We start from the raw sequence: 24,772 nt of genomic DNA, 5'->3' as shown, positions 1-24,772 counted from the left end.
GCAGTATTTTTTTAAGGCTTTGGCTAAAGACACAAGTTTCAGGAGCTCTAGGGTGTAAGTGAGACTTCACTGATCATCAGTCAGGCTTGTTTCCTCTTTCTTTCTGTGTGGAGCTGGTCAAATCTGTGGCCAAAATCCTGCTACAAGAGAGGATTTTCCAGCATGGTTCATTACCTTTTCTAAACCAGAATAAGTGATATCAGCATAAAGAATAGTGGAACTCTGCTTATAGGCAGGGGGTTGTAAAGAAAAGGAGAGTTACATTTTGGCTATCACCTTGTTATTATACCATTAAAACCTTTTTGCATGGGCAAAGCCAACACACATTGTCTTGAGCTTTGAATAGATCCCATTCTATAGGGGAGATATTTTAAAAATAAGTGTAAATATAATAGGCATAATTTTATACAAGATTATATTTCTCTCTCTCTCTCTCTCTCTCTCTCTCTCTCTCTCTCTCTTTTTTTTCTTTCCCTTCAATGCCTGGCAGGACCTGCCGGCTGGGGGGCAGCAAACCAGCTAGATTATTCCTATGGTGATTTCATTGATACAGTTCAAGAAGAAGACCTATCCAAGCATCTCTCTGCCTCAGTAAAGGCAGCACCCACTCGAGTCAAGAGGCATAAGAAGCTCAACATTCCAATGACTGACCACAAAATTAAATTAATATTTAACATCACAGGTGAGGGAAATCAAAATATCTGCCTTCTCCTATTGCTTTTTTTAAGTAAATATGTTTCTAATACATTCAGTAAAACTTTGTCTTCAGTTCACAAAGCCTGCTAGAGATGCAGATGACAGCTTTTTGGAAACATTCATAGCCCAATCTTCTCAGACTTTCTGCCTGGGGAAAACTCACAGCATGTTGTTCATGGAGAGCACTATGCATATGGCCTGCTTTCCACTTTGCACTGGCAAGCTTGAGTGTTGCACTCCCAGAGTACACCAAAAGTGCTGACTGTAAAATCTGTGTGCTTGTTGTGTGTTCTCTTTAAATCCCAGCTAGCGTGCCATTGCCTGATGAACGGAATGATACACTGGAACTGGAAAACCAGAAAAGGCTCCTTAAAACTCTAGAGACTATCACAAACAGGCTGAATAGGACTCTCAATAAGGAACCCATGTATTCTTTTCAGTTTGCATCCGAACTCATTGTAGCTGACAGCAACTCACTGGAGACCGAAAAGGCTTTTCTTTTCTGCAGGCCTGGCTCCGTGCTGAGAGGAAGAATGTGTGGTAAGCCAGATGACTTACTCCCTACATGTATTTAAAATCATTTTAAAAAGCACAGTTTTAGACAATGTTTGCAGAGGGTAAGGGATTGGCATAACCCACTGCTTGTGGTCTCCCAGAACAATAAACTCTCCAATGCTTTGCACAGTTTGACTTTCAGAGGATGTTTGTGTTCATAACCAAGGACTATGGAAAAAGGACGCTTTTATACCCAGGGTTCCACACCGTTGGAGAAATCAGGCATATCCATATACTTGATAATATTCAGGAAAACAGTGCTTTATGTGCAGTCTTTTAACTCTATTAGTCTTGTAGGTGATGTGTAGCTAAAATAGGGAGTTGGATTTCATTTCTCACACCTAGCGAAATCTTTAGAAGGTTCCAAAGAGACACCCAGTGCTGAGGAGCCGAGTCACATTGCACACAAACAGGGTTTGGTTAAGTGGGAGGTCTAGAGGCAAGGCAAGTATGCATGACTGTGTGTTCTGAGGGGCGCTTATGTCTCCAATGTTACAGTCAACTGCCCGTTGGGTACCTATTACTCTCTGGAGCATCGCGCCTGTGAAAGCTGCTGGACTGGATCCTACCAAGATGAAGAAGGGCAGCTGGAATGCAAAAGTTGTCCATCTGGTAGCTATACAGAGTACCTACACTCCAGAAGCATCTCTGAATGCAAAGGTGAGGACATCACCTTCTTTGGGCAGCTGACTGCCCCTTGATGCACATGCAAAGAGAAAACACAGGTTTCCCCACTGCCGTGGCATGCAGAATGCCGGTGCAAATGGTTTTAAGTGTACGGAGAACTGGTCTTTGCGGCTTTCTTTCAGTTTTGCCTTTGTGAGATTGTGAGCCTGCTCCCCTGACCGATGCGGTTACTTACACTTCTAACAATGCCTTTCTTCTCCTTACCAGCTATTCTCCATCCTGCAGTGATGGAAGATGAAATGCCTGTATTCCTCTGGCATTGAGCTTCTCAGCGCAGCTTTGTCTCTGCAACTTGTTTCTGAAAGAGAAGCTGCTAGTTTCATCTTCTGTTTATTGTCTTGTCATAGCCTTTGTTGGTTAAAAATGAGTAGCTGAGTTGCAATAAATCATCTGTGCAGTTATGTGGAAAAGAATTAACTGGTTAATAATTTACAAATGCACTGTCAGTTACTTACTACCTGCTGCACTTAAAGAATTCCATTTTTTAGCTCTTTGTACCCATGAAGCCCTTCAGAGTAAAGTAAAAAATGGTAGAAATAAACAGCCTCTGTGAGGCGTATTGTGGTTTCAGCATTATTTTTAGAGGTTAGCAATCACGTTTCCTGTTGGATACTGCTTAATCTTTATGAATTGCTCTGTGTTATAGCTCAGTGCAAGCAGGGAACCTATTCAGTAAATGGTCTTGAGACCTGCGAATCATGTCCACTTGGCACATATCAGCCAGCATTTGGATCCAGGAACTGCATTTCTTGCCCAGAAAAGACATCAACAGTAAAAAGAGGTGCTGTGGATATCTCAGCCTGTGGAGGTTTGTAACAAAAGGGGCTATGAAATTTCTAAAAATGAAGCAGTGTTTAAACAACAGCTAATGTAGTCCAATCCATGTGTCTGAGATTTAACTCAACCGACAGTTAAGTGTAGACCAGCAGAATTTCCCAGCACGATGACAGGCCATTTCCTATTACCCTGAATTTTTGAAACATCCTCCTGATTTCCAAGATGACTTCTTAACTAAAGATGAATAGAATGAGTCCTCTGATGAGTACCTGTGTGAAAATAAAGCCTTTTCCCATTCAGAAGAGGGAGGCGATGACAGTATGTTTCATCACCGTTATCTTGGGAACCACAGTTCCAGTTTCCACATCTGCTGTGCAAAACTTCTGGATTTTGGTTTAGTTTATACTATTTCCTTTTTCAAGAAACTGTCCTCAACTGTTCTTGGGAAAATTTTGCCAGAAAGATCCCCAAGGGAAACAGTCTGCAGGGAAAATGGTACAAAAAAAGACTTGTCTTTGATCCTTAGACCTTCTTTGGGGGGGATGGGGAGGCAAGGTGATGTGGGATGAAGGGGAAGTGAAATTGCAGTTGAAAGCTCTCCCCGCAGCAGTGAAGGGAATAGATAAAAATACTTCCCAGAAAATAAAATACTTCTGTGATTCATTGAGGTCCATGTGTCACCTAACAGCACAGTTTAAATAAGGATTTCTCAGAGTTGTGAATTCCTTGTGGGTTTCACCCAAATGCTGTAGGTCTGAGGAGAAACTGTGGTGGGAGGAAAGAAAATGACCAGAAAGGCGGCAAGTGATCACTGAAGAAAATGTCCTTTTGTTCTTGCAGTACCATGTCCTGCAGGAGAGTTTTCTCGCACAGGTTTGATACCTTGCTACCCTTGTCCCAGAGACTACTATCAGCCAGAGCCAGGAAAGTCCTACTGCTTGTCTTGTCCCTTTTATGGGACAACAACCATCACTGGTGCCAGATCCATCACAGATTGTTCAAGTAAGCCAAAATATCTCCCCAGAAGAATGTGAATACGGGGAGCATCTAAAGGTGTGCCCAGCAACTGCCTGAAGGGAAAACATACTATGCTCTCTCAGAACATATGTAGACTTCCCATTTCAACCAGTGCAGTTTGCACCTGTTTCTGCCTACTAATGTTGTCTCTGGGTTATGTGGAAGGAGTGACTGTGTGATATATACTAGGGCTCAATTACAACGTATGGATTTTTGACCCCACTGAACCTTGTAAAAATTTTCCTTCAAGCCCATAAAAACCACGGTAAATCTTTTTATATACATAAGTGTGTGTGTGTGGATATATACATATATAAAAACACACATATATGTATAGGTACCTATATAAAAATATGTGTATATTTTTATATGTACATACACATGCATGTATTTTAGAAATATGTATGTTTATAATATAGGACATACATTAAATACTATGTGGTTACTGTAAATTGTTATATTTATTCCCACAAATCCACTTCTATCAGCATTTAGATGCATTACTAAAATGCAATTATGATGCCCTCATGGAATAGTGATCTGGCTGTGGAGTGTTATTAACAGTACTTTCATCTCTTTCATTTTTAGGTTTTGGCTCTACTTTCTCAGCAGCTGAGGAAAGTGTTATGATGGTACCAGCCTCTCCAGAAAATATCAGCAAGAAGTACAAAGTCAGCAGTCAGGTAAGGACCAGATATATCTTCTAATGTTGACTCTAATGAAAGAAACAGTGTCTTATGCCAGCAGTAGACGAGTAATGCTTTCTTTAATGTAGTTGTTATGTTGACTATATCTCCTGAAGAGTGATGGTCATGAGAGCTACTTTATTTGATAGATACCATTAAAGCTAGGAGTTCTGGTACTGCCGATCTACATGTCAGTCTTACTTAACAGAATTCATAAGAGTTGCTCTTCGCTAGCCAGTGACAACATGCATAGATTCACAGCTCTTTCAGCTTTCAAATTCTCTTTGTGATTATAGAAATACTTCTGTTGAACAAAAGAAGCTGCATCAGTTATTGGCAATCTTAAATTTTGGAGCTTGAAACTTTCAACTTGATTTATGAAATACTTGTCACACTTTTTAAAGCAACATGAACTTCTTGGAAGAGGTTCAGTCAGTATCTAAAAAGTAGGTTGCTCATGCTCAGTCATTTGATGGTTTCTATATGCTGGATTCCAGAAGATGCTACCAGATTTCTAAGTCTCAGCTGTAAAATCTTTATTTTCACTCATTACAATTTAGGTATACTTGAGAAGAAAAAAGCAGAACTCCCTTCTGCTGTGAGTACCCTGCCTGAAATACAGGCAAGTTCTCATGTGATAGGAACTACTCCAGTGATATTTGCCACAGCCCCTAGCTGTGACTGTGACAAGGCTGCTTTCTATGAATCTCAAGCTGAGACGTTATGTTACAGGAGCAAAGCAGACTGATGATAAGTGTGGTCTGAACTGCTGGTTTAAAATATGGGCAGATGACAAACAGACCCTCCACGACTGTAGTTGACCATTTTCTCAAGGGCTCTGTTGAATTCAGGTTTGCTATCTGAGAATAAATAACCCTATACAGTGAAGTCCCCCACCAATTCACCTCTCTTTGTTACAAAAGACAACCAGCTGAGGGAAGTGAGGAAGCAGAGAGGAAAAGAAATGCTAGAGAACTATCATATGAAATATAGCATAGTGTAATATGTCTTTGGTCAGTCACAGCTAGGAAGGTTCTAGAGGAGCAGCTGCAGTGATCACTTTTTGCTAAATAAAAAAGACCATTTAAAAAACTTATTCAAATTCCTGGTAGTTTTCCCTAGAAATAAGAATGGTTGACACTCAGAGGAGACAAAGGGGAAGAGCTAAAAGTTAATCTCAGGGCTCTTTTCCAGTTTTTTAAAAATAACTGTAGAGTTTGCAGTTTAAAATTAGAATATTTCTTTCCAAATATATTTCCACATTTACTGTAATTACATCATTCTTGCCTATTGCAGGTCTTTCATGAGTGTTTCCTGGAACCGTGCCACAACAATGGGACATGCAAACAGCTGGGAAGTGGATATGTTTGCGTATGCCCACTTGGATATACAGGTAAAAATGTCAGAAGTGGGTGGAAGAATAAACATGGCTCCATACTCTTAATATGAGCAAGCATAAATGAGCAAAACCTTTCAGTGCAAAAGGCAAAAATATAGCCTAACAAATTGGATTGCCCATCACAGATTTACTACACTAAGTATTAAGAAAACAAATCATTCCCGTTGTTGCTGAATTATACAGTGTTTGGCAGAAAGGGAATTTGACTGGGCTTTCTTTTAATGGACTTAAACAAAGGTCTCACAGACTTCAGCTGGAGCAGAACTGGACAAAACTTTTCAGATTTGAAAATCCTATTGCTTAGCAATTATTTTTGATAAGCAAAAACTGGAAATTTGCACTATAAACAGCCAGTCCCACCACATCTTCCTCTTCTCCTGACCGTCAGTTTTGCAGTTGCTCCAAAGCAAATAGCTAATTTGTATTATTTAGCTAGTATCAAGAAATTAGTGATCTCAGTTATTTGTGATAGAATATTAAGTAGTACCATCTGGAGCTGATCAGACCATTGCTTGATCTACAATATACATTTCTAATAGCATTTTCTTACAGATCTCTGTTAAAACACAGTTGAAAGAAAAGATAATGAACCAAAATGTCTAGTAATCCAGGCAATTAATCAGTTTGATGTTTTCCTACGTTAAGTATTCATGACCTCTGTGTTTCTGAACAGTTTCATTTTTGTCTCTCTGTTCTCAGTTCTTTGTTTTGCATTTTAGGCTTGAAGTGTGAAACTGAAATTGACGAGTGTAAATCATCTCCTTGTCACCACAACGGGATGTGTAAAGACGGCATTGGGGCCTTTGTTTGCCATTGCCAACCAGGCTATTCAGGTGATTTAATTGCTTTGCAGCTCTTCTTCAGAGAGGCATTGTTTCTGTACTAAGTAGAAGAAACACAATGCAAGGGCTGTGCTTACTTCACTGTCATGAATAGAATTACAATAGAAAAGCAGTCCAGTCAACAGACTAGAGGAGAGTTCTAGTGTATGTGAATAGTTTTCAAAACAAACAGAAGAGCATTCAAGAAGAACAGCCTGTGTGAGTGTGTATGCATGCATGCTTGTGTTTTGTGACAATTCTGATCTGAAAAAAAAGGAAAGATGAGAGAATGCAGAAAATTCAGAGGGAAAAATTGTTATGAAATTGAATGTGACCTGATTAGACAAGGGTTTATGCAGATGCAGGCCTGTTAGTGAGTGAGTGTCTTTTTCATATCTTTGTTCTCAATCTTTTTAACTCTCACCTGCATGCATGTTCAGGGTATTGAAATCTTTGAAGCAACTGACATGCTTGAGTACTTTGCCAAAACAGCATCATAACTTCTAAATATTGAAGTAAACTTTTTGAGGAGATAATTCTGTGAGCAGGTATAAAAAAAAGGCCCAATATTTTCCACCAAAAATGATCTCCCTCATTTTTTACATTTATGGCTCTACATTTATGACAACAACACTTGCTGAATATTTTTAAAACTTTATAAAGACAAACCCTGGCCTTGGCATCTTTGCATCTCAACAGCTAAATAATACAGATGATCTCTGCAGATATTTGCAGTAATGCAGTCAAACATAGAGTTTTATCATTTGATCTTAGTAGCCTTTTATTGTAGAAGAACTACAGAGCTGCTCTGACTTCCAAATCCAGTCACTGCAGCATGCAGGCCTTGACTATGTGTTGGTATATCATGCCGTGTTACCCTTGCTATTTGAAGGTCTCTTGTGTGAAGAAGACATAAATGAATGTAGCTCCAGCCCATGTTTGAATGGAGCCCATTGTGTCGATGACAAGAACAGTTACCGCTGCACTTGTGCAGAAGGGTTCACAGGTACGCCATTTCTTGTTTAAGTCAGCCTTCACTCTTTGTGCCCAGAAAAATGCCTTTCTATCCTGACCAAAGTATTTCAATGTTATTGCTATATGTTGCATATATTGTGCATTGATTTGGATGCATTAGCCTTCCCTAGGTCCATGTGGTTTCCCATGGTGCCTCTAGTGCAACAGTGTGACTTCAGAAGGATCTCTTAGGTGATATGTTTTCTTTTCCTAGCTTTGCCATGAACTTACTCTGTGGCATAGCTTTGGACAAAGTTGTCTATATTAATACTACTCCCCATCCACATACTTAGCTTTATGCTATTTTCACATAAAATAGTTTTCTCCATATTTCTGTAACAGCCAGGCGTATCTGTTGACTTGTCAGACTGCCAAAGAGCTCTCCCATAAAATCACATGCAGTTTCTTCATTCTTCTGTTTGTAACATGGAGCCTCCTTCCCAGCAAAAATCCCAAAGTCCCATGAGTTTGGCTTTTACATTTCACTGTAGAATTAGGCTTCCAGCTTAATTTCTTTTGTGGCAGCTTCTCATTAGTTGCTCATTTCTCATGTGCTTTCCTGATTCAGCCTAAATGACTCACGTAATTGGCAATATCCATTTAGATTCACAACATCACACTGAGTGTTCATTTCTGCAACTGCAAAAATGATTCCTGCAACTCCTCTATGGCCACTTTACCTCAATTAATAGAGTAAATCCAGAACCTGCTTAGCTACCCTGATTATTGCCAGTTCCCATAAAATCATTTATTGGCAAGAGTCCTGAGAAACCAGGAATGCATTTGTAACTTTCTTCCTCAGATTAAAACAAGGTGGAGCTGTGAATTTGTTCTTCTCTTCTCAGGTGCTCATTGTGAAGTGGAGGTCAATGAATGCCTTTCAAACCCGTGTCTTAATAGGGCTGTTTGTGAGGATCACATTGGCAGTTTCTCCTGCAAGTGCCTTCCAGGTTTTACTGGTGTCTTGTGTGAAAGAAACATCGATGAGTGTCTCAGCAGACCCTGTAGGAATGGGGCTACATGCAGAGATGGTATCAACAGCTTCAGGTGAAAAGCAGATGATTGATATAATGCAGTATGAAAAGCCAGATATGTTGTGGTGCTTGGGCCTTCTTAGATTTCAGCAAAGGGCTCAACAGCCTGATCCAATAAACGGACCCCTTATGCACTCTGAAGCAGATCTTAAAAGAGAAGAAAAATCTGGGTGTCCTCACCTCTTAGAAGATGCTGAGATAGACAGCAAGGAGAATGTGCAGGGTTAGATGTGTGAGCATGGTAGGACGGCAAGACATGTACAGTGAGAGAGGTTTGGGTATCATTCTGCCAAAAGAAATCCACTTTCCCAAGCCATGAGGACTTGACTTGCTTTCCACAAGAACTGTCAGTGACGACAGATTGTGTACCTGGTAATATTACCTCTCTGGTGACTGCAAGACAGGGAGAGCTGTAGATATTGAGAATGCAGGGACTGAGCTATAAACATTGGTGGAATCTTCTGAAGATTTCTTTTTATTCTTTCACGGTACCTGGACTCAGATCAGAAGTTAGACATACTGACAGCTGTGTCCTATCCTGGATCACTGTAGAGAGATGAGCCAGGTGTTATACTCTAGGTTTAAGAACTCCCTCCTGCCCCAAGGCCCCAGAGGTTTTGATGCCTTTCTGATACCTTGGTTTTCCCTCATTATCTCTGTGTCTGTACTTGCCAAGTTGAATATCTCTGATCCATAGTTCTGTGGACTCCGGAAGGCCTGCTTCACTAATAGGAATCCAGTGGCCGTCTCCCCCAGTTTCATAGGAAGTAATGCAGATACTACGTTTAAATACTTTATTGTCCCTCTCAAGAAGAAAAACAGTGCAGCTCAGTCATACTTGAAAGGAGCATGCAAAATAAAACTCCGTAGTATCTGTTCTGCAGATTTTTCAACATATGCCATTCCCGTTGGTGGAACGGGCCTCGTGGCAAGGCTTTTTTGTCATCACAGCTGCCATGTTTGAAGTATGTTTCTCTTCTCCTTAGGTGTCTGTGTGTGACAGGATACACAGGACTGAACTGTGAAGTGAACATCAATGACTGTGACTCCAACCCCTGCTTAAACGAAGCCACCTGTGTGGATGCCTTGAACTCGTACGTTTGTAAATGTCCCCCTGGCTTTACAGGCAGCAGGTGTGAAACAGGTACACAGGACCAAAGTGTCAGAAAAAGGCAGCTTGATTAAGTGTCTGGGCAAGATTTGCACTGGCTGAATTGGTTTTATACAGCCTCCCCAGAAAGCAGCTACGTGCAGTGGGTCTCTGGGAATCTGAGTGGAGCCTGTGTGACTGCAGTGTGATTGTAATTGTAATTGCAAACAAGTAACAGCATGTGTGCTGCATCATATTTTTATTCCTTTCTCTTTTTGTAAAGGCACAGGTCTATCTTTTTAATACCAAGAAGGCTTATCAAGTTTAATTTGGATTTGCTCTGTATAACTCTGTTAATTAGCTCTTTGTGTTTCTTTTGTTTTGTTTAGAACTTTGCATCACAAGGTTAAAGATGAGGGCATGGTAGTCTCAGCTTCAAAAATACTGAGAAAATCAAGTTCCCTACGGTGGGGCAAAACAAGCCTTATACTCACCTGGTGCAACTCACTGGGTGCCTGTGGAGTTACACTGCACATCCGAGGGGCTCAACTCTATCTGTCTTTCAGCCAATCCATAAAAATTGTACTGTCTTGTACCTGTAGCTGATGGATCTTCAGATGGAAGCTGAGAAACCTGTGTTGGTTTCTACCGAGACAGTGGAGGACATATGAGTTGTTTAGATCAGATCTTCTGTTTAAGTTTAAATAGCACCCAGCTTTCAGGAGAGCTCCAGTTGGTGCATTTGCACGTAGTAGTCTTTGAACTTCACTGTAAAGCATGTCACTCTGCATGAAATGCGAGCACCACAGGAGTGCTGTTCCGTATCAGTGCAGTATATTTCAGTCATTTCAGAACAGAAAAAGTCTTTCTCTCTCTTTTTCTTTCTTTATTTTTTTTTAAATCTCAGCTCCTATGGATGAAATGAAAACAAATGATCATGCCCTTTTGGATTGATGGATGGGCAGATGGATTTATCCATTCATGGGCAGAGGATGGAAAGCATATCCAGTGCTATACAGGGTTCATATTTGTTTTCTGTTAGACTATCAGCTCCTTTTCCAGTTGTATTTTTTCAAATGCTGTGTGTTCTCTAGCTTTGGAAAGCTCTACAGTGCTGGCTGGCATCAGGCTGGTGTACATTCTTCATAGTTCTGACCAATTTAAAGTGAAATATTTTTATAGATGGGTTATGTTCCATTTTACTGCATTTGGTTAGATTGCATTTGATTTGTTTCTGTGTTTATAAGAATATAGCTCTAAAAACTCTTCTTCCTTGTTGCAGAACAGTCCTCTGGTTTCAATCTTGATTTTGAAGTCTCTGGTATCTATGGATATGTCATGCTTGATGGTGTTCTCCCATCTCTTGGTGACATCACCTGTACATTCTGGATGAAATCCACTGACACCACAAACTATGGGACTCCCATTTCTTATGCAGTGGAAAATGGAAGTGATAATGCATTTCTGCTGACAGATTACAATGGGTAAATCACAAATCTGCTTTTCTCTAGCTTGCACCTGTCTTTACTTGATAAAGAAAAAATCTGAATATCAGCTTTGCCAATTTTGGAGCAGGAGAATCTGGATCCGAAGTTTATAGCTGAAGTTGCCCCCTTGTGTTGTTTTCTCTGTTGCTTTCTGTCCTCCACTTTTTGCCAATACAAGAGTAACAGCAAGAAAGCAGTGTGAAGTTTAGAAAACAGGATATTTCCCTTTGGTTTATATTTACAGCATATTTTAAAAATGTATTGAATCAATGACGGGGTAAAACTGGAACTCAGCACTCAGAGTACTTGAAGTTGTGATTCTCAATGCAGAGATGGATCAAGGGACAAGTTTAAGAATCCTCTAGATGGTCATGACTTGAGTCTTCACAATTTGGTGCAGGACACATTATTTATATCACTGTACTTTGCATATGATAATGGTCACTTCCAAGTTCTCTCAAAGAGTACAGATATTTCAAGAGAGATTTTGTGTATGAGGTAGACAAAGTTACCCTGTTTAGCAAATGACATTTCTCTGAGTAGTGTGGGACAGGCTGTGTGCTTCAAGTTGCTGCAAACAACTGAGCATGCCTTCATCTTCCTTCTCCGTGCAGCTGGGTTCTTTATGTAAATGGGAAAGAGAGGATCACCGACTGTCCTTCAGTGAACGATGGTAACTGGCATCACATTGCAGTCACGTGGACATGCACGGATGGGGCTTGGAAAGTGTACATTGATGGAAAGCTGTCCGATGGAGGCAGTGGGCTCTCAGTCGGCTCAAAAATCCCTGGTATGCTTTGTTTACGTTACAGCAGATCTTCTTCCTCTTTCCTTTTTTTATTACAGAGTTTACTATGCCTGCAAGGATATGTTTATTTTGGTGTTTCTAGTGTGTTTTCAGGTTTTCAACATTTATACAGTGCTCATGTTTGCTCTTCTTGTTTATGAGGACAGTTCCCCTACTCAGCCTCAGTGAAGACGCAGTGACTATTTCTAGGGTAAAGTAGTAGGCCGCTTGCTTTAGGGATGACAGAGTTTAGTCTGTAAAGCAGCCTGTTCTGGACTGATTTCAGAATGGTTTTGTGGGAGCAACTAATGATTACTCCTGTTTGAGGATCACTTCCTAATATTTATGCTCACTCACCTCAGTCTAGAATAAGGCTTCCCAGAGGTTTGCTGGGAGAGTTTGTTGAAAGTGGCTAGTCTGCTGCCTTATAAAACCTCAGTAACATGAGCTAGAAAACTTTTTTAAAAATTCTTCTGTGGGGATCCCTGCTGTGAGGCTTTGTTTCCTATCCCTGTTCTGATTCCCTCTGAGTTTAGGTGGAGGTGCTCTTGTACTGGGACAAGAACAAGATCAGAAAGGAGAAGGATTCAACCCAGCTGAATCTTTTGTGGGCTCCATCAGTCAGCTCAACATTTGGGACCACGTCCTGTCTCCACAGCAGGTAAGTCCTTACCATAGTGTTTGAGAACAGGGCTCTGGGCATAGGATGAACATGTGAAAAAGTATTCCAAGTTAGCTTATTGGATAGACTTTGCTCAGTTCTCACAGAAGTCAGTGGGGACAAGGTGAAGCTTTGGCTTAGGGTAATAAGCTTACTGTAGTAAGAGTAGTAGCTTTAAGCAAGCCTAGGTATGGTAAAATCAACATTGAAGTCACCATCTTTTTTTACTGAGCCTTTCCATATTAAGTGGCTTTGAAAGAAAAATGAAGACACACAAAAGCTAGTAATCCTATTAGAAGAGGGAGAAAACCGTATGAAATGAGCTCAGGGCTTGCTTTACAAGTTTCAGTTCCCTCATGCTGCTGTGTGAAGGCATTGGTAAAACTTCAGGGGTGAGGTGTCAGAATTTCAGCCAATGCATTAGACAACATGTAAAATCTCTGAATTATATCGTCCAGGGAAAAGTGTGAATGATCAGCATCGACTGCTTTTTTTCAGGTACCAAAAATACAGGTTTGATGCTAAACTTTCACAGAATTACAAAATTACTGTGGATGGAAGGGACCATGGGAGGTCCCTAATCCAACCTCCTGCTTTAGCAGGGTGAACACTGAAATCAGACAGGGAACTCAGGGCTTTGTCTGGTCAGATCTCCAAGGACAGAGATCCCACAACATCTCTGGGAGACAGTTCCAGTGACTGATTGTCCTCCGAGTGGAAGTGGTCCAAATGGGACCTCCCACTTCGGTTTATGACAACTATCTCACTCTCCCACCACACATCGCTGTGAAGAGCCTGGCTCCATCACATTGATGTTCTACCTGCACCAGGAGGCTGCTGGCCCCTGAAGCCATATCTTCTCCAGGCTGAACAAGCCACAGTCTCTCTTCACTGGGAAAATTTTCCAATCCTTGACTTTCTTGGTGGCCTCCCTTGAACTTGCTCCAATTTATTGAAGTCTTTTTTGTACTGAGGAGCCCACAGTGGAATGCAATATGCCAGATGTCATCTAGTAAGTGCCAAGGACAGGGGATAAGCACTCCCTTTCTCTTCTAGCTGTGCCCCTGTTCACACAGCCTAGGATGTTGCTGGCCATTGTTGCTGCAAGGATGCACTGCTGGCCCGTGATCAGCTTGCTACCCGTCAGAGCCTCCAGGGCCTTTTCCACAGAGCTGCTTGCTAACCAGGTTGTCCCCAGCCTGTATTGTTGTAGGGGTTTTTCCTTCACATTTGTCACTGTTGAATTTCATGGGATTCCTGTTGGCCCATTCCTCCAGTGTGTTGAGGTCCCTCTGGATGGCAGCTGTGTCCTTGAGCATGCTCACTGGTCCCCCGGTTTGGGTCTGTAAACTTGATAAGGATAATAAACAGTGTTCCAATTCTGAAGGTCAGAAATGGTGAATCTGTTAGAAAAACCTAAACAGCAAGGCCTAATGTTCAAAGTCAGAGACATTTCTGGGGAGGAAAGGGGTTGTGATTAAAAGCTTTTGCTCTTCTCATGTATTTTTAAGGTTTTACTGCTATTTGCTTATTTATTACTATTCGTTATCCATGATCCAAATAAAAAAATAATAAAATTAACAGGAAATTGAAAAGAAGCTGAGCAGAATCTTTGCTTCTAGCATCCAAACATCTCCTCTGTTTCTCTCTTCCTTTCTTTGCATCTTTGGCTTCCTGCTATGTTCAGAAGAACTAGCAATCTGCTAGTATTCTGTGCCTCTTGGGCCACCGAGTGCTGCATTCACAAGTCAAATGTTTGGGTTTTCACGTACAAGAGCAATGCTGAGAAAAATTAGTACACATGATTTTACAGGACACACTGGTGAAGAATTTGAGTGGGATTTTCTAAGGCCACTTGGAAAATTTCTCTGTACTGGTCTGTCTTTAATGCTCTTGACAGGCTTGATAAAATCCCTATTGGCTTCAGCAGTAATACAGTTAGGGCAAGGAAGAATATCCATATTCTTAATCTGAAGAGAGATATGACAAAGGCAGGGAACTGAGCAAGTAAGCTTCCTATTAATTTTTTACTTCATTTGTTTTTAGAGCTTGGGGTAGTAAATCACTATCATTATCTCTGTTATTATCAGTTATGTTCTAGCCAGCTGCAACTATTCAGTAAGCCTTATTTTCCTGTTCTCAGCCATCAGGGAGACCGGGGCAAGAAAATATGTTGCCAAGTGAATAGTGTAAAAGCTAAAGCCACTCTTTAAAACCTTTCTGTGTATACTTTAGTTGCCCATGCACTTACACATTAATTTTGTATAGGTAAACCAACACTCTGGCTGTTTGTTGTTGAGTAGGGAGCAGTAGAAATACGAGTTGTCGTGAGGTCCTTTCCTGCCTCCAGCCCCCTCCATACTGCTCGGAAGGGCTGATTCCCACGCTTCCCTGGCCCATAGCAGGGCATTTTCCATGCAGATTGTTTGCAGCTCTTGGCCTAAGCAGTTCACATCAGCACAGATGGTTGAAGTGAGATCCGTGAAACTGCTACGGAATAAACAGGCCTGGTCACTGCCGTCTCCAGTTGAGCTGGCTCCGCACCCTGATCGGCCCCAGAGGAGCTCAGGACAGGGGAGGTGAGCATAATTCAGTGTGAGGTTCTTCCCTCCTCACAGAGACAGACAGTATAGCACAGTGGCTGAGTGCCTCCACCGGAGACTGGACAGCAGCCAGTCACCCTTCGGGGAAAGGCAGTTTCCCAGGTGTTCAGCATGGGCCTGGCACACCTGTGCTTTTTAACCAGCTAATTCTGCCTTGAAGCCCTGCTGCATGTACGACAGGGGCAAGCTGGCTGTGCTGAGATGTACACAGCTCATCTTTGCTCTTTTAGTTCATTCTTTCATGCAGCTAAAGAAAACATTCCTTTCTTCCTGCCAGGGAATTACTGCAGTGATCCTCCAGCACAGGACAGCCATGGAGTAGGAAGCAGGCTTGGTAGCCTAATTACTAACATGTTCTTTTAACTGAATAACCATCTTTTCTCCATAGTCACTTTGGGCTTTGGTGTATTAATAGAAGAGGAAATCCTTTTCCTTTTATTGCACCTTTGTCCTCCTCAGGGCATGTATATTATTTTAAGTAGTTCCATGGGTCAGATAATTGCTTCTTCCATGGTGGGGAGAAACGTAATAGAGAGTACTATGTCAGTATTACAAATTAGAAGGGTTTTTAAGCACTTCCTGGTACTATGTTCCCTTTCTGTTCTTGGAGTTACAATGAGCAAAGGTAGTGCAGAGTGATTCCAAACTCTTGGTTCTTTCATTTGCATTTTTTAAATGCCTTTATATAACAGAAGTTTCCCTGGGTATCCAATGGAACTAGTCAGCTGCCTTTTTTTTTCTTTTTTTTTTTTTTAGCCAGTGTCACAGTCAGGACATCTGAATTCTTCTCAGGGAACCATTATTTATGTGACTTCCCATCAATGTCTGCATATTCTAACTTCTGCCTAGGATTCACAGTTGGTGTCTGAATAGCTTAATAGTTCTGTGACAGGTGGATTTATGGTCCCCAAGTTCCTGTTATTGGTGGCCATACGGAAATATGATTACGTTACTATGTTTAATAGGTTGTCAGATTCACAACGAGGAAGTAGAAACATTTTAATCTTATTGGGAAAAAAATTGACATTAAAATAGGACATGGAAACAATTCAGAGTTTCCCATTGGCATTTCAGGGGTGTTTTTTCCTAGTAAAAATCCAAAAGAAACCTCTAGTAGTTCCATTAAAGGACTTATGTTTTAAATGGAAAACTTTTCCATCAAAGATGGTTGACCAGGTCTGTTCTTAAGATATTGACCTGCTGCTGACCTAAAAATGTGTTCCTTTCTTTCTCCTGTCCTCGGTTTGCCTATTCCCACTTCACATTCAATATATAGCCCTGTCCTGCCTCAGTTGAAGACAGTGCCAAAACCACCAGTAATATTGGTATAGATATGTCTTGCCTGCAGTGTTTTGAAGAACCACAGTATAGCCTGGTTTATTGAATTCACAAAACACTTGTCCTGAAAACAACAGACTGCTTCATTTAGTGCTCCTTTTTGTGTTTCTGGTCCTTAAATGTGGTGCTGCGGTAGCAGTGTTTGAGGAATGCCGCTCTTTAACTTTCAGTTCCTCTTGGCTCCCATTTGACATTTTTCTGCAAATACATACAGTCTTCTCTTCAGGTTGTGTCCTCATACCTGCCTTGTCTGTGACATAAATACGTTCTTCTTTCCCACTAGCAAGCACAACATTGTTTCAAGGATTACGTTTCATGTTTTGCTTGTATGACAAATATTCCTTTTGGTATTGCTTCAGTACATGCCTCTCTATAGCTATCTGGCTTGTAAATACAGAACAGCTACTAGTTTGACCAGAAAATTCTTGTGCTAGAAAGGAAAAGCATCGCTTTCTTAATGATCTGTTTCAGTGTTGCATGCAGGCATGGAAGAAATGTTTTCTGCATTCTTTTCCTATGAGGTCCTTAAACAGTGCCTAATCACCTGTTTTAAATCCATAGGTAAAATCTCTGGCTACATCCTGTCCAGAAGAACTCCAAAAAGGAAATGTACTAGCCTGGCCAGATTTCCTGCCAGGAGTTGTTGGAAGAGTGAAGATAGATTACAAGAGTATATTTTGTGCTGGTTAGAACTTTATTTCCTAGAACCCTCTTTGTTTTGAGCAATATTGTAAGAAAACTTTGTTGTAAGGTTAAATGTGCTGGCTTGCAGCTTTTACCCTACTAGCCTTGAATAAATTATTTTGATAATTTAACATTTGGAACATTCAGTCCTTCATTCCTCAAATTCCAGGGTTTTGTAACAAAAGTTCACTGGAATCTCAGACAGAGATTTATTGCTTCCTGAATTGAGATGTTGAAAGAATGAAGACACTGTTGGGTCAGAAAAAGGTTTTTCTTGTCCCTTATGCTAGAAGTAATTGGAGTGTCTTATAATACCTGCTGCCTCCTCACCACTTTGTTGGGGATTCCTTGTCTGATCTTCAATGTTGCTGATTCTCAAAACCCTTTGAATCTGAGCGAGGCATAGCAAAGCATAACATTTCCCCAAACTTTCTCTTGGATAAATTTATGCAGGATCAAACAGTCAGATAACAAATGTATTCCTTTCAGCACCACATCTCATACTCCATGCATGTATTTTGTCCACAGACTGCCCAGCCTTGCAAGGATCCATACCACATCTGCGGGCCTCTTCAACTGATTTAAAGCCAGGGTCAAAAGTGAGCCTTTCTTGTGACCCAGGTTTCCAGATAGTGGGCAACTCTGTTCAACACTGCCTTAACCTGGGACAGTGGACCCGGCCTCTTCCCCGCTGTGAAAGTGAGTTTTCTGAATGGATTGTCAGGATTAGGAAATCTCAACTTCCATTTAGATCCTACCAGTGTTCACAGCCTATTTATCCCTGCTACAGCAAAGCTTCTATGATGCACTTGAATCCATCCATGCTGCAGCATATACATAAATGCTTAAAACCCAACTTAACGTTTTAGTGAATGGAGCTACCTTGTTGTCTAGTTCTGCCCCCTTTTTCAGTCATATTCAAATGCATGTGGCAGAAATGATCTGTTTGGATCAGAGCTCACATGCTCTGATCTTTCCTCTCCAGTGATACCAGGAGGGTGGAAGATACACAGGAAATGCTAGAATATCTGTGTGATTTTTAAATATCACTTAGAATACCTGGTTTGAAATAAAAGCCTTGGCACTAGGTATGTTATAGAATAATTTCTCCAAAGTTGACAGATAATTCTGTCAGGGCTAAGAAGTGCTACAAGACTTTTATGAAACTGGGCAGCATACATTTAGGTTCACAAGTTTCATTGGTTCCTGCCTTCCTAACTCCTATTTTCTCCTTTCCTTTGTCCTGTTCTGTTGTGACTGCACAATAGAGCATGATAGACCTCTACATCTGATTGCACTTGTACATGCTGGAGCTGACTGTATTTCTCATTTCAGCACAGTAGTAAATTTGCTCTAGAAGCAGGCATTACGTGATCCCAAAACTCTTGAATTTGGAGAAAATTCATCGTATGGGTTAAAATCTTTTTTATAGTTTGAACTACATTTGATGTGGTTGTTCTTTCTTCCCCTTTATTCAGTTGCTCATAGCACAGATCTCCTCTTCTGCCTAAAGAATAACATGCATGTGAGGATTTACCCAAAAGTAAGCCCTCTTAGGCAGAGCCTAAATTCAGTGGCAGAGACAGCTTTGCTCCTTTTGGTGTTTTGGTGTTTATCCTTTTCTGATGTTTTGGTGTTTTATCAATGACAAGGCACCAAAATTCTGTTAGTGTTGCTGTCTGTTTTCTCTGCGTTGGGGCAGGCAATATTCCTTCTTGAGCACAGAGCTCGGAAAGAACAGGATTGATCTGCCACAAACGTGCTGAACAACCAAGGGTCAGACTTACTCACTGACCTTTCTCAGCCTGTTCCACAAGTTATCAATAAAAGTGGGACAAAAGTAGCTATTTCCTGCAGAAACAGCTGCAGCATTCGTAGTGGCAGATTTGATACAGGTCTGGTCAGAAAAAGTTCTCCTACTGACTAAATCAGGCCTGTAATGGTTGTAATGATTACCTTTACTCACCAGGATCCTTTTCCTCCTTCCAAAGTTCCCCAAATCTTCCTGTCCCCGTCCCCTGACAGCCTGTCCTTGCTACAGGCTCTTCAGCTTTATCCGCCTATAGCAGGTGCTTGGCCACCATTACAGTGGGCTCTGCACACAGTGTCGCTGTTCGATCTTTGCAAAGAGCTGAGGGGCAAGGAATGGCTACAATCCATGTAGTTACAGACATGGGCTGTGTAACCACTGGAGTAAGTTATTGCCGTTCTGATCGAAATGAGGATTCACAGGAGCAGCTCCGCTAGAACAGAAAGCAACCTCCAGGAGCCGGGTGCAGTGACACCTTGTGCCGGCAGAGCTGGGATCAGAAGACACAATTTACTATAGCTGAAGTGATTTGCCCGTGCATGCATGTGAGGTCAGTTCCAGTCTCTCCACCATTCATACACTCCCTGGTCTCAGATTTATACTGTTCTTCAGTTGCTTAGCAGTAACCTGTTAGCCAACTTTGCGGTGTTCACACACAGTAATACTGAACTTGTTTTTCAACAACAGGGAAGGGAAATAACAGGAGACTGCCTGAAAGCAAGTTTGTTTTTCTTTTTCCTTAAAACTCATTAAGGACCACTTGGTCATCGGGAAAGTTTCTTGTAAGTGAAGGGCATCTACTCAGACCTTACCGTTGCATCGCAGGCCTCTCCTCCAGGGCTAGCAGAATGCCAGGAGCTGAAGAGTCCTGCTCAGTCACTGTTTGACAAGTGTCCACAGAACAAGACCCTCCCCTGGAGCCAGAGTCAATTAGCTGCCTCAGAAAAGGTTTGGGCCCTCTTGTGGACACGATACCACAGCTGTTGCAGAGAATAAATATCTAGTGGTGGTTCTGGTGTGGAATTATTCATAAGTTAATCTTCCCGTGTCTGATCTGCTAATATCTGTGCACTCTTCCCATTCGTGTTTCAGGGATCAGCTGTGGAGTGCCTCCTCCTTTAGAAAATGGATTTTATTCAGCCGAGGACTTTTTCGCTGGCAGTACTGTTACCTATCAGTGCAATAATGGCTACTATCTGTTGGGGGACTCGAGGATGTTCTGCACAGACAATGGGAGCTGGAATGGCATTTCACCATCTTGCCTTGGTGAGATATGCCATACATGCGGCTGCATGAGCTGGTGATCCTGCGCTTCTCCTGTGCCTTTGGGTTTGGGTGGGATTTGGTTCTGGCATTGAGAAGGCTGCTCAGAATCTGAGGAATCGCGCTCCAAAATGTCCATGCTACTGAAATCTGGTGCTCAACATCTTGTCACCTTCCCCTCTCCGTCTGCTTATATGTCCCAAACTCTACGCTCCCTACTCAGTAAGTCTCAGTAAGTACAGGCTTGTACCCTCAGTCTGTATTTCCTCTCTCCTTCCAGGTTCTTTTAGCCCTAGAGACCTTGTATCCTCTGCTTCTAACCTGTGCATCTGCCTGTGCTTCAGCATGCCTGTCACCAAGCAGCTGCAGCATTGAGAAGTGTGGGAACACAGTTAGGTCCACAGTTCACATATTTGCCACACCATAACTTACTTCTTAGTCAGGGCTCTGACATACCAGCTGCAGGAGCTGAAAGGTGAGAGAGCCTGTAGCATTGTATTGCACACAGAGGACCAGGAAGGACAGGTCTTGTAGGACCATCTCTCTGAATGATCCCCACTGAAATCCATTAGCAAGCTAATTGGCTTGCTTCATAAGCTGCTGTTTTAATCATACCTAATGTGTGAGTTACAGGGTAACAGCTTGACATGATTTACATTTGATTTGGCTGGTTGCTCTGTCTAAACAAGTAGGTACAGCACATATTTTTTCAGTGCAAGATGGACAAAAGCAACGCCAACAGCCCTTTAGCTGTGCCAAAATTTCGCATGGAGCAGGATCCCTCTTCTTTCATCAGGACACCTTCAGGACCTCCAAACAGACAATGCAGGCTGTTGTCCTACTCTTTGTTTTTCTCCCCTGCACTTCATAGCACGGCATAAAGATGAGCAGGCTCAGAACAGATGCTGCAGGGCTGTCCACATAGTTGCACATTTGTGCAGTAGGGAGCATAAGTTGAGAAGGAAACACCCTGTGCCCCACCTTGCAGCTTGTCTTGACCTCATAAAGCAGAGTAGAGTGAGTGTAAAATGAAACCAAGAGTGGGTTTGGCAACCTGGCCCAGCCTTTGCCTTTCTGATTCATGCTCCAGGCAGGTGCCAGCAAAGCATGGTACACCTATTCCCTGGAGCATCCTTTTTGCTCCGATGTGGATCTGATTCATAGTGCCTATCCTCTCTTCTTCACCATATGAGACGTTACATGAGACATTGAAGAGCAGCTATTGCCGTTCTGCTAAGGTGGCACGTTGCATGCTCCTGATGCTTCTATAATAGACGGCTGGTTTGGTTCCAATAAGCACCTCTGGTCCTGCCTATCAGAGAAACACCCTTTCTCTTCACAGCATTGTTGGTTCTTTCATGCTGATCAGACTCATTCAGCAGTGAAGAATGATCTCACCGATGCCATAGACCAATTTTTAATCTATTTGCTCCATTTACTCTGCATTTTTTGCCTGGAAATGGTCTCTGCATTTTTTGCCTGGAAATGGACAAAGAACTCCAGCTATGTGTTTGCCTGTCATACCCAATTCAACATCTGTCCTGTAGCAGACCTTTTAAATGAAGAATTGTTCTGTTCTCTAAGACTCTGATTTGTATGAGGAGTAATCCCTGATGCTGGCATTTTTCAATGAGATGCTTCCAAATTGACCCCTTCACAATTTATGACTCATTGTTTACATACCAAGAACATTTCTGTACAGTCAGAGTTTGAAAGCTGATATGAAGTGACCTGGAGCCAGGAATCTGTTTTGCTGTACGGTACCGAGCCACATGAAGCGTAAATCGTCAATTGGCATTTCTAGGCATTATTGTCACATAAATAATTAATCATAATAACTAAGCCATTTTGAAATCATTTTAACCTTTCTGGCAACTGCAGGTACTTCTCATTCTTAGTTTAGCAAAATTCTGTTCCACAAAGATTGGACTCTTCTTGTATTTTATGTTCAAAGTCGTTCCCCTCTTGCCTAAGTTTTCCTGCCTTAACGGTAGGAAGTTTGAGGCACAAAGAATTTCCTAGCAAAGCGTTTAATGCAAGAGTCCTCCTTCGTAGTGTCTGTCCAAACCAGCACATGAGTTGAGATGTCTGTTCATTTACTACTTGGAAACAAAATACTTTCTGTGGAAATACTGGCAAAAGGATAATAGAGGGGTATATGACTTTTCCACGGTTTATAGTAAATTTACCAGAATGCATAAATATTATGTCTTTCTACTAGTACATCAAAGATGTGATTGAATTAAGACTAAATCTTAATTATACTAATTTAAAAAATTCCTTCTGACAGTGAGACGGAAATTTGAAGCAGATGTTAATTACAGGTACCAACCAAGCGACATCCTTATTGTGTCTTTTTTTTTTTTTCCTGTAGATGTTGATGAATGCGCTGTTGGATCAGACTGTGATGAGCATGCATCTTGTCTTAACACAAATGGATCCTATGTTTGCACTTGCATTCCTCCATACACAGGAGATGGTAAAAAATGTGCAGGTATGGGAGAGAAAAACATCAGGCTACCCTTCTTAGGCTCTTTATGGGCCAGTATCCTGCCTGCCCCTGTGGAGGATGGCTGCCAGTGATGGATATCTAAGGAGGGACAGCGCAAGCGTGTCCTCTTCTCCAGATCACTTTGGCCTAAACCAGGCCATGATGAAGTGCCTCCTTTTGCTTCTTGAGAGCGCACCTGTCTCTACAGACAAAACTATCATTAGGACGTAGGGATGGCAGTTAGGAGACAGGATACAGGCAAAAACATTTTTCTGCTAAACGGAGCACATGTGCTTAAGACCTGGGAAGGCCACATGCCACAACTTATGTGTCACTTCTCAGAGCAGAGCTATGAAAAGAAGAAATATCTGAATATAAGCATCTGAGTAGGAACTGAGCTGCCTGTCGCTTGGAAACATTAAGCAAGGTAGCTTTGCCAGAAGATGCTAAGACAGTGGCAGAAGTTGGGATAGAAAGCAACTGAGCTGATTTCCAGCTTAAGGCTGGGTGTTTTGCAGTGGGCTGTCCCTCACGGAGGGAAAAATGACTGAGAGATGTGTTTGTTCTGATGATAAATGCAAACAGTCAGAGTGTTCAAGCTGTGAATGCAAACTCTTTTGCACTGAAATTAGTTTAGTAGCATCAGCCTTGAATGCCTCTCAGTTGCATATAGAACGGAGGAAATCTGGCAAACCTGGAGATTACTTATGGGTGTTTTGCACATGTTCTTCCTCCTTACTTTTCACGAAATTCCTGAGGACGTCTCCATCATCTGGTTTATAAGACCTGGTAGTTAGTGACGCTATTAGTCAGTTGTCTCTCTTCCTTCTCAGAACCAGTGAAATGCTATAATCCAGGAAACCCGGAGAATGGTCATTTATATGGGGACACTTACAGTGTTGGCAGTGAATTAACTTTTTCCTGTGAAGAAGGGTTTCAGCTGACAGGAATGACTAAACTTACATGCCTGGAGACTGGAGAGTGGAGCCACCCAATACCATATTGTGAAGGTATTGTTCTTGGGGAGAAGGTTTATTGTAATGTGCATTGTTAGAGAGATGGAAAGGGGAGAGAAGTAGTTTAGAGAGCAGAGGAGCTAATGAAACCATGGCCCGGGGGACTTTGGTCTCAGCGTTGAAATCTCTGTTGTCTAAAGAGATGAAAGCACCAGTTGAAGCTTTTCCAACAGTTGCCATATTCACAGTGTCACTCTCTTATGCAGAATCTCCAAAGTCTCAAAGAATGATATCATTGCCTTCCTTATTAGAGTAAGCATTAGAAGTGTCTTCCTTCTCCACCCAGCCCCCTGTTTTCAAGGAACTTGTGGGAGCTTAATATCTGAAGGATCATTAACTATGTTTCAGTGGAAAAGCAACCAGAGAGGACAGGCTGGAACATGTGCATATACATAGCATGACGGCGAAACTTGTTTCCCTAGAAAACCATGACTAATAAGGTGAAGCAACAGGGAAAAATGAAGCTGTGGGAAAGAACAAACCAAAGTAATTTTGAGGTGGATGTGGAGTGCTCCTGACAGTCAAGCCTGTAGAATGTGGAATGCTCTCACCTATCTATTTCCAGTTAGTCAAACTTCTCAGTAGGTTTGAAGACAGATCATGAGCCGAAAAATGTTAAATCAGTTATAACTTAGCCAAAAACCCAGTGTTGCTAAGGGCTTTAGATCTCTTCACACCCATTTAGTGAAAACACAGCAATCCTGATTTTCATTTCGCTTTGATTTGTGTTATATCAACTTCTCTTGTGATCCCATCTTTTAAAGCTATATCCTGTGGTGGTCCAGTTATTCCAGAGAACAGCGCCATTTTGGGCTCAAATTTTACATACCGCAGTAAGGTGATGTACAGGTAGGAA

The 24,772-nt window shown here is 41.7% G+C and overlaps 1 protein-coding gene across 1 annotated transcript in view; it reads left to right on the top strand.

The window, feature by feature from the left end:
* Positions 1-24,772, top strand: part of SVEP1 (sushi, von Willebrand factor type A, EGF and pentraxin domain containing 1) — a 131,038-nt gene that overhangs the window by 70,707 nt on the left and 35,559 nt on the right. The window contains exons 15-34 of the mRNA XM_064502286.1: positions 491-682; positions 1,003-1,236; positions 1,750-1,911; positions 2,585-2,746; positions 3,556-3,717; positions 4,321-4,415; positions 5,715-5,811; positions 6,537-6,650; positions 7,531-7,644; positions 8,498-8,699; positions 9,673-9,830; positions 11,059-11,260; positions 11,878-12,053; positions 12,587-12,711; positions 17,214-17,337; positions 17,865-18,035; positions 20,239-20,412; positions 22,784-22,903; positions 23,734-23,910; positions 24,681-24,765. Coding sequence (XP_064358356.1) covers positions 491-682; positions 1,003-1,236; positions 1,750-1,911; positions 2,585-2,746; positions 3,556-3,717; positions 4,321-4,415; positions 5,715-5,811; positions 6,537-6,650; positions 7,531-7,644; positions 8,498-8,699; positions 9,673-9,830; positions 11,059-11,260; positions 11,878-12,053; positions 12,587-12,711; positions 17,214-17,337; positions 17,865-18,035; positions 20,239-20,412; positions 22,784-22,903; positions 23,734-23,910; positions 24,681-24,765 — 3,046 coding nt within the window. The remainder of the gene's footprint in view (positions 1-490; positions 683-1,002; positions 1,237-1,749; positions 1,912-2,584; positions 2,747-3,555; positions 3,718-4,320; positions 4,416-5,714; positions 5,812-6,536; positions 6,651-7,530; positions 7,645-8,497; positions 8,700-9,672; positions 9,831-11,058; positions 11,261-11,877; positions 12,054-12,586; positions 12,712-17,213; positions 17,338-17,864; positions 18,036-20,238; positions 20,413-22,783; positions 22,904-23,733; positions 23,911-24,680; positions 24,766-24,772) is intronic.

Source organism: Dromaius novaehollandiae, chromosome Z, assembly GCF_036370855.1.
Source record: "Dromaius novaehollandiae isolate bDroNov1 chromosome Z, bDroNov1.hap1, whole genome shotgun sequence".
Lineage (NCBI taxonomy): Eukaryota > Metazoa > Chordata > Aves > Casuariiformes > Dromaiidae > Dromaius > Dromaius novaehollandiae.
Note: the sequence above shows the minus strand (reverse complement) of the source record. Positions and strands in the feature narration are given on the sequence as shown.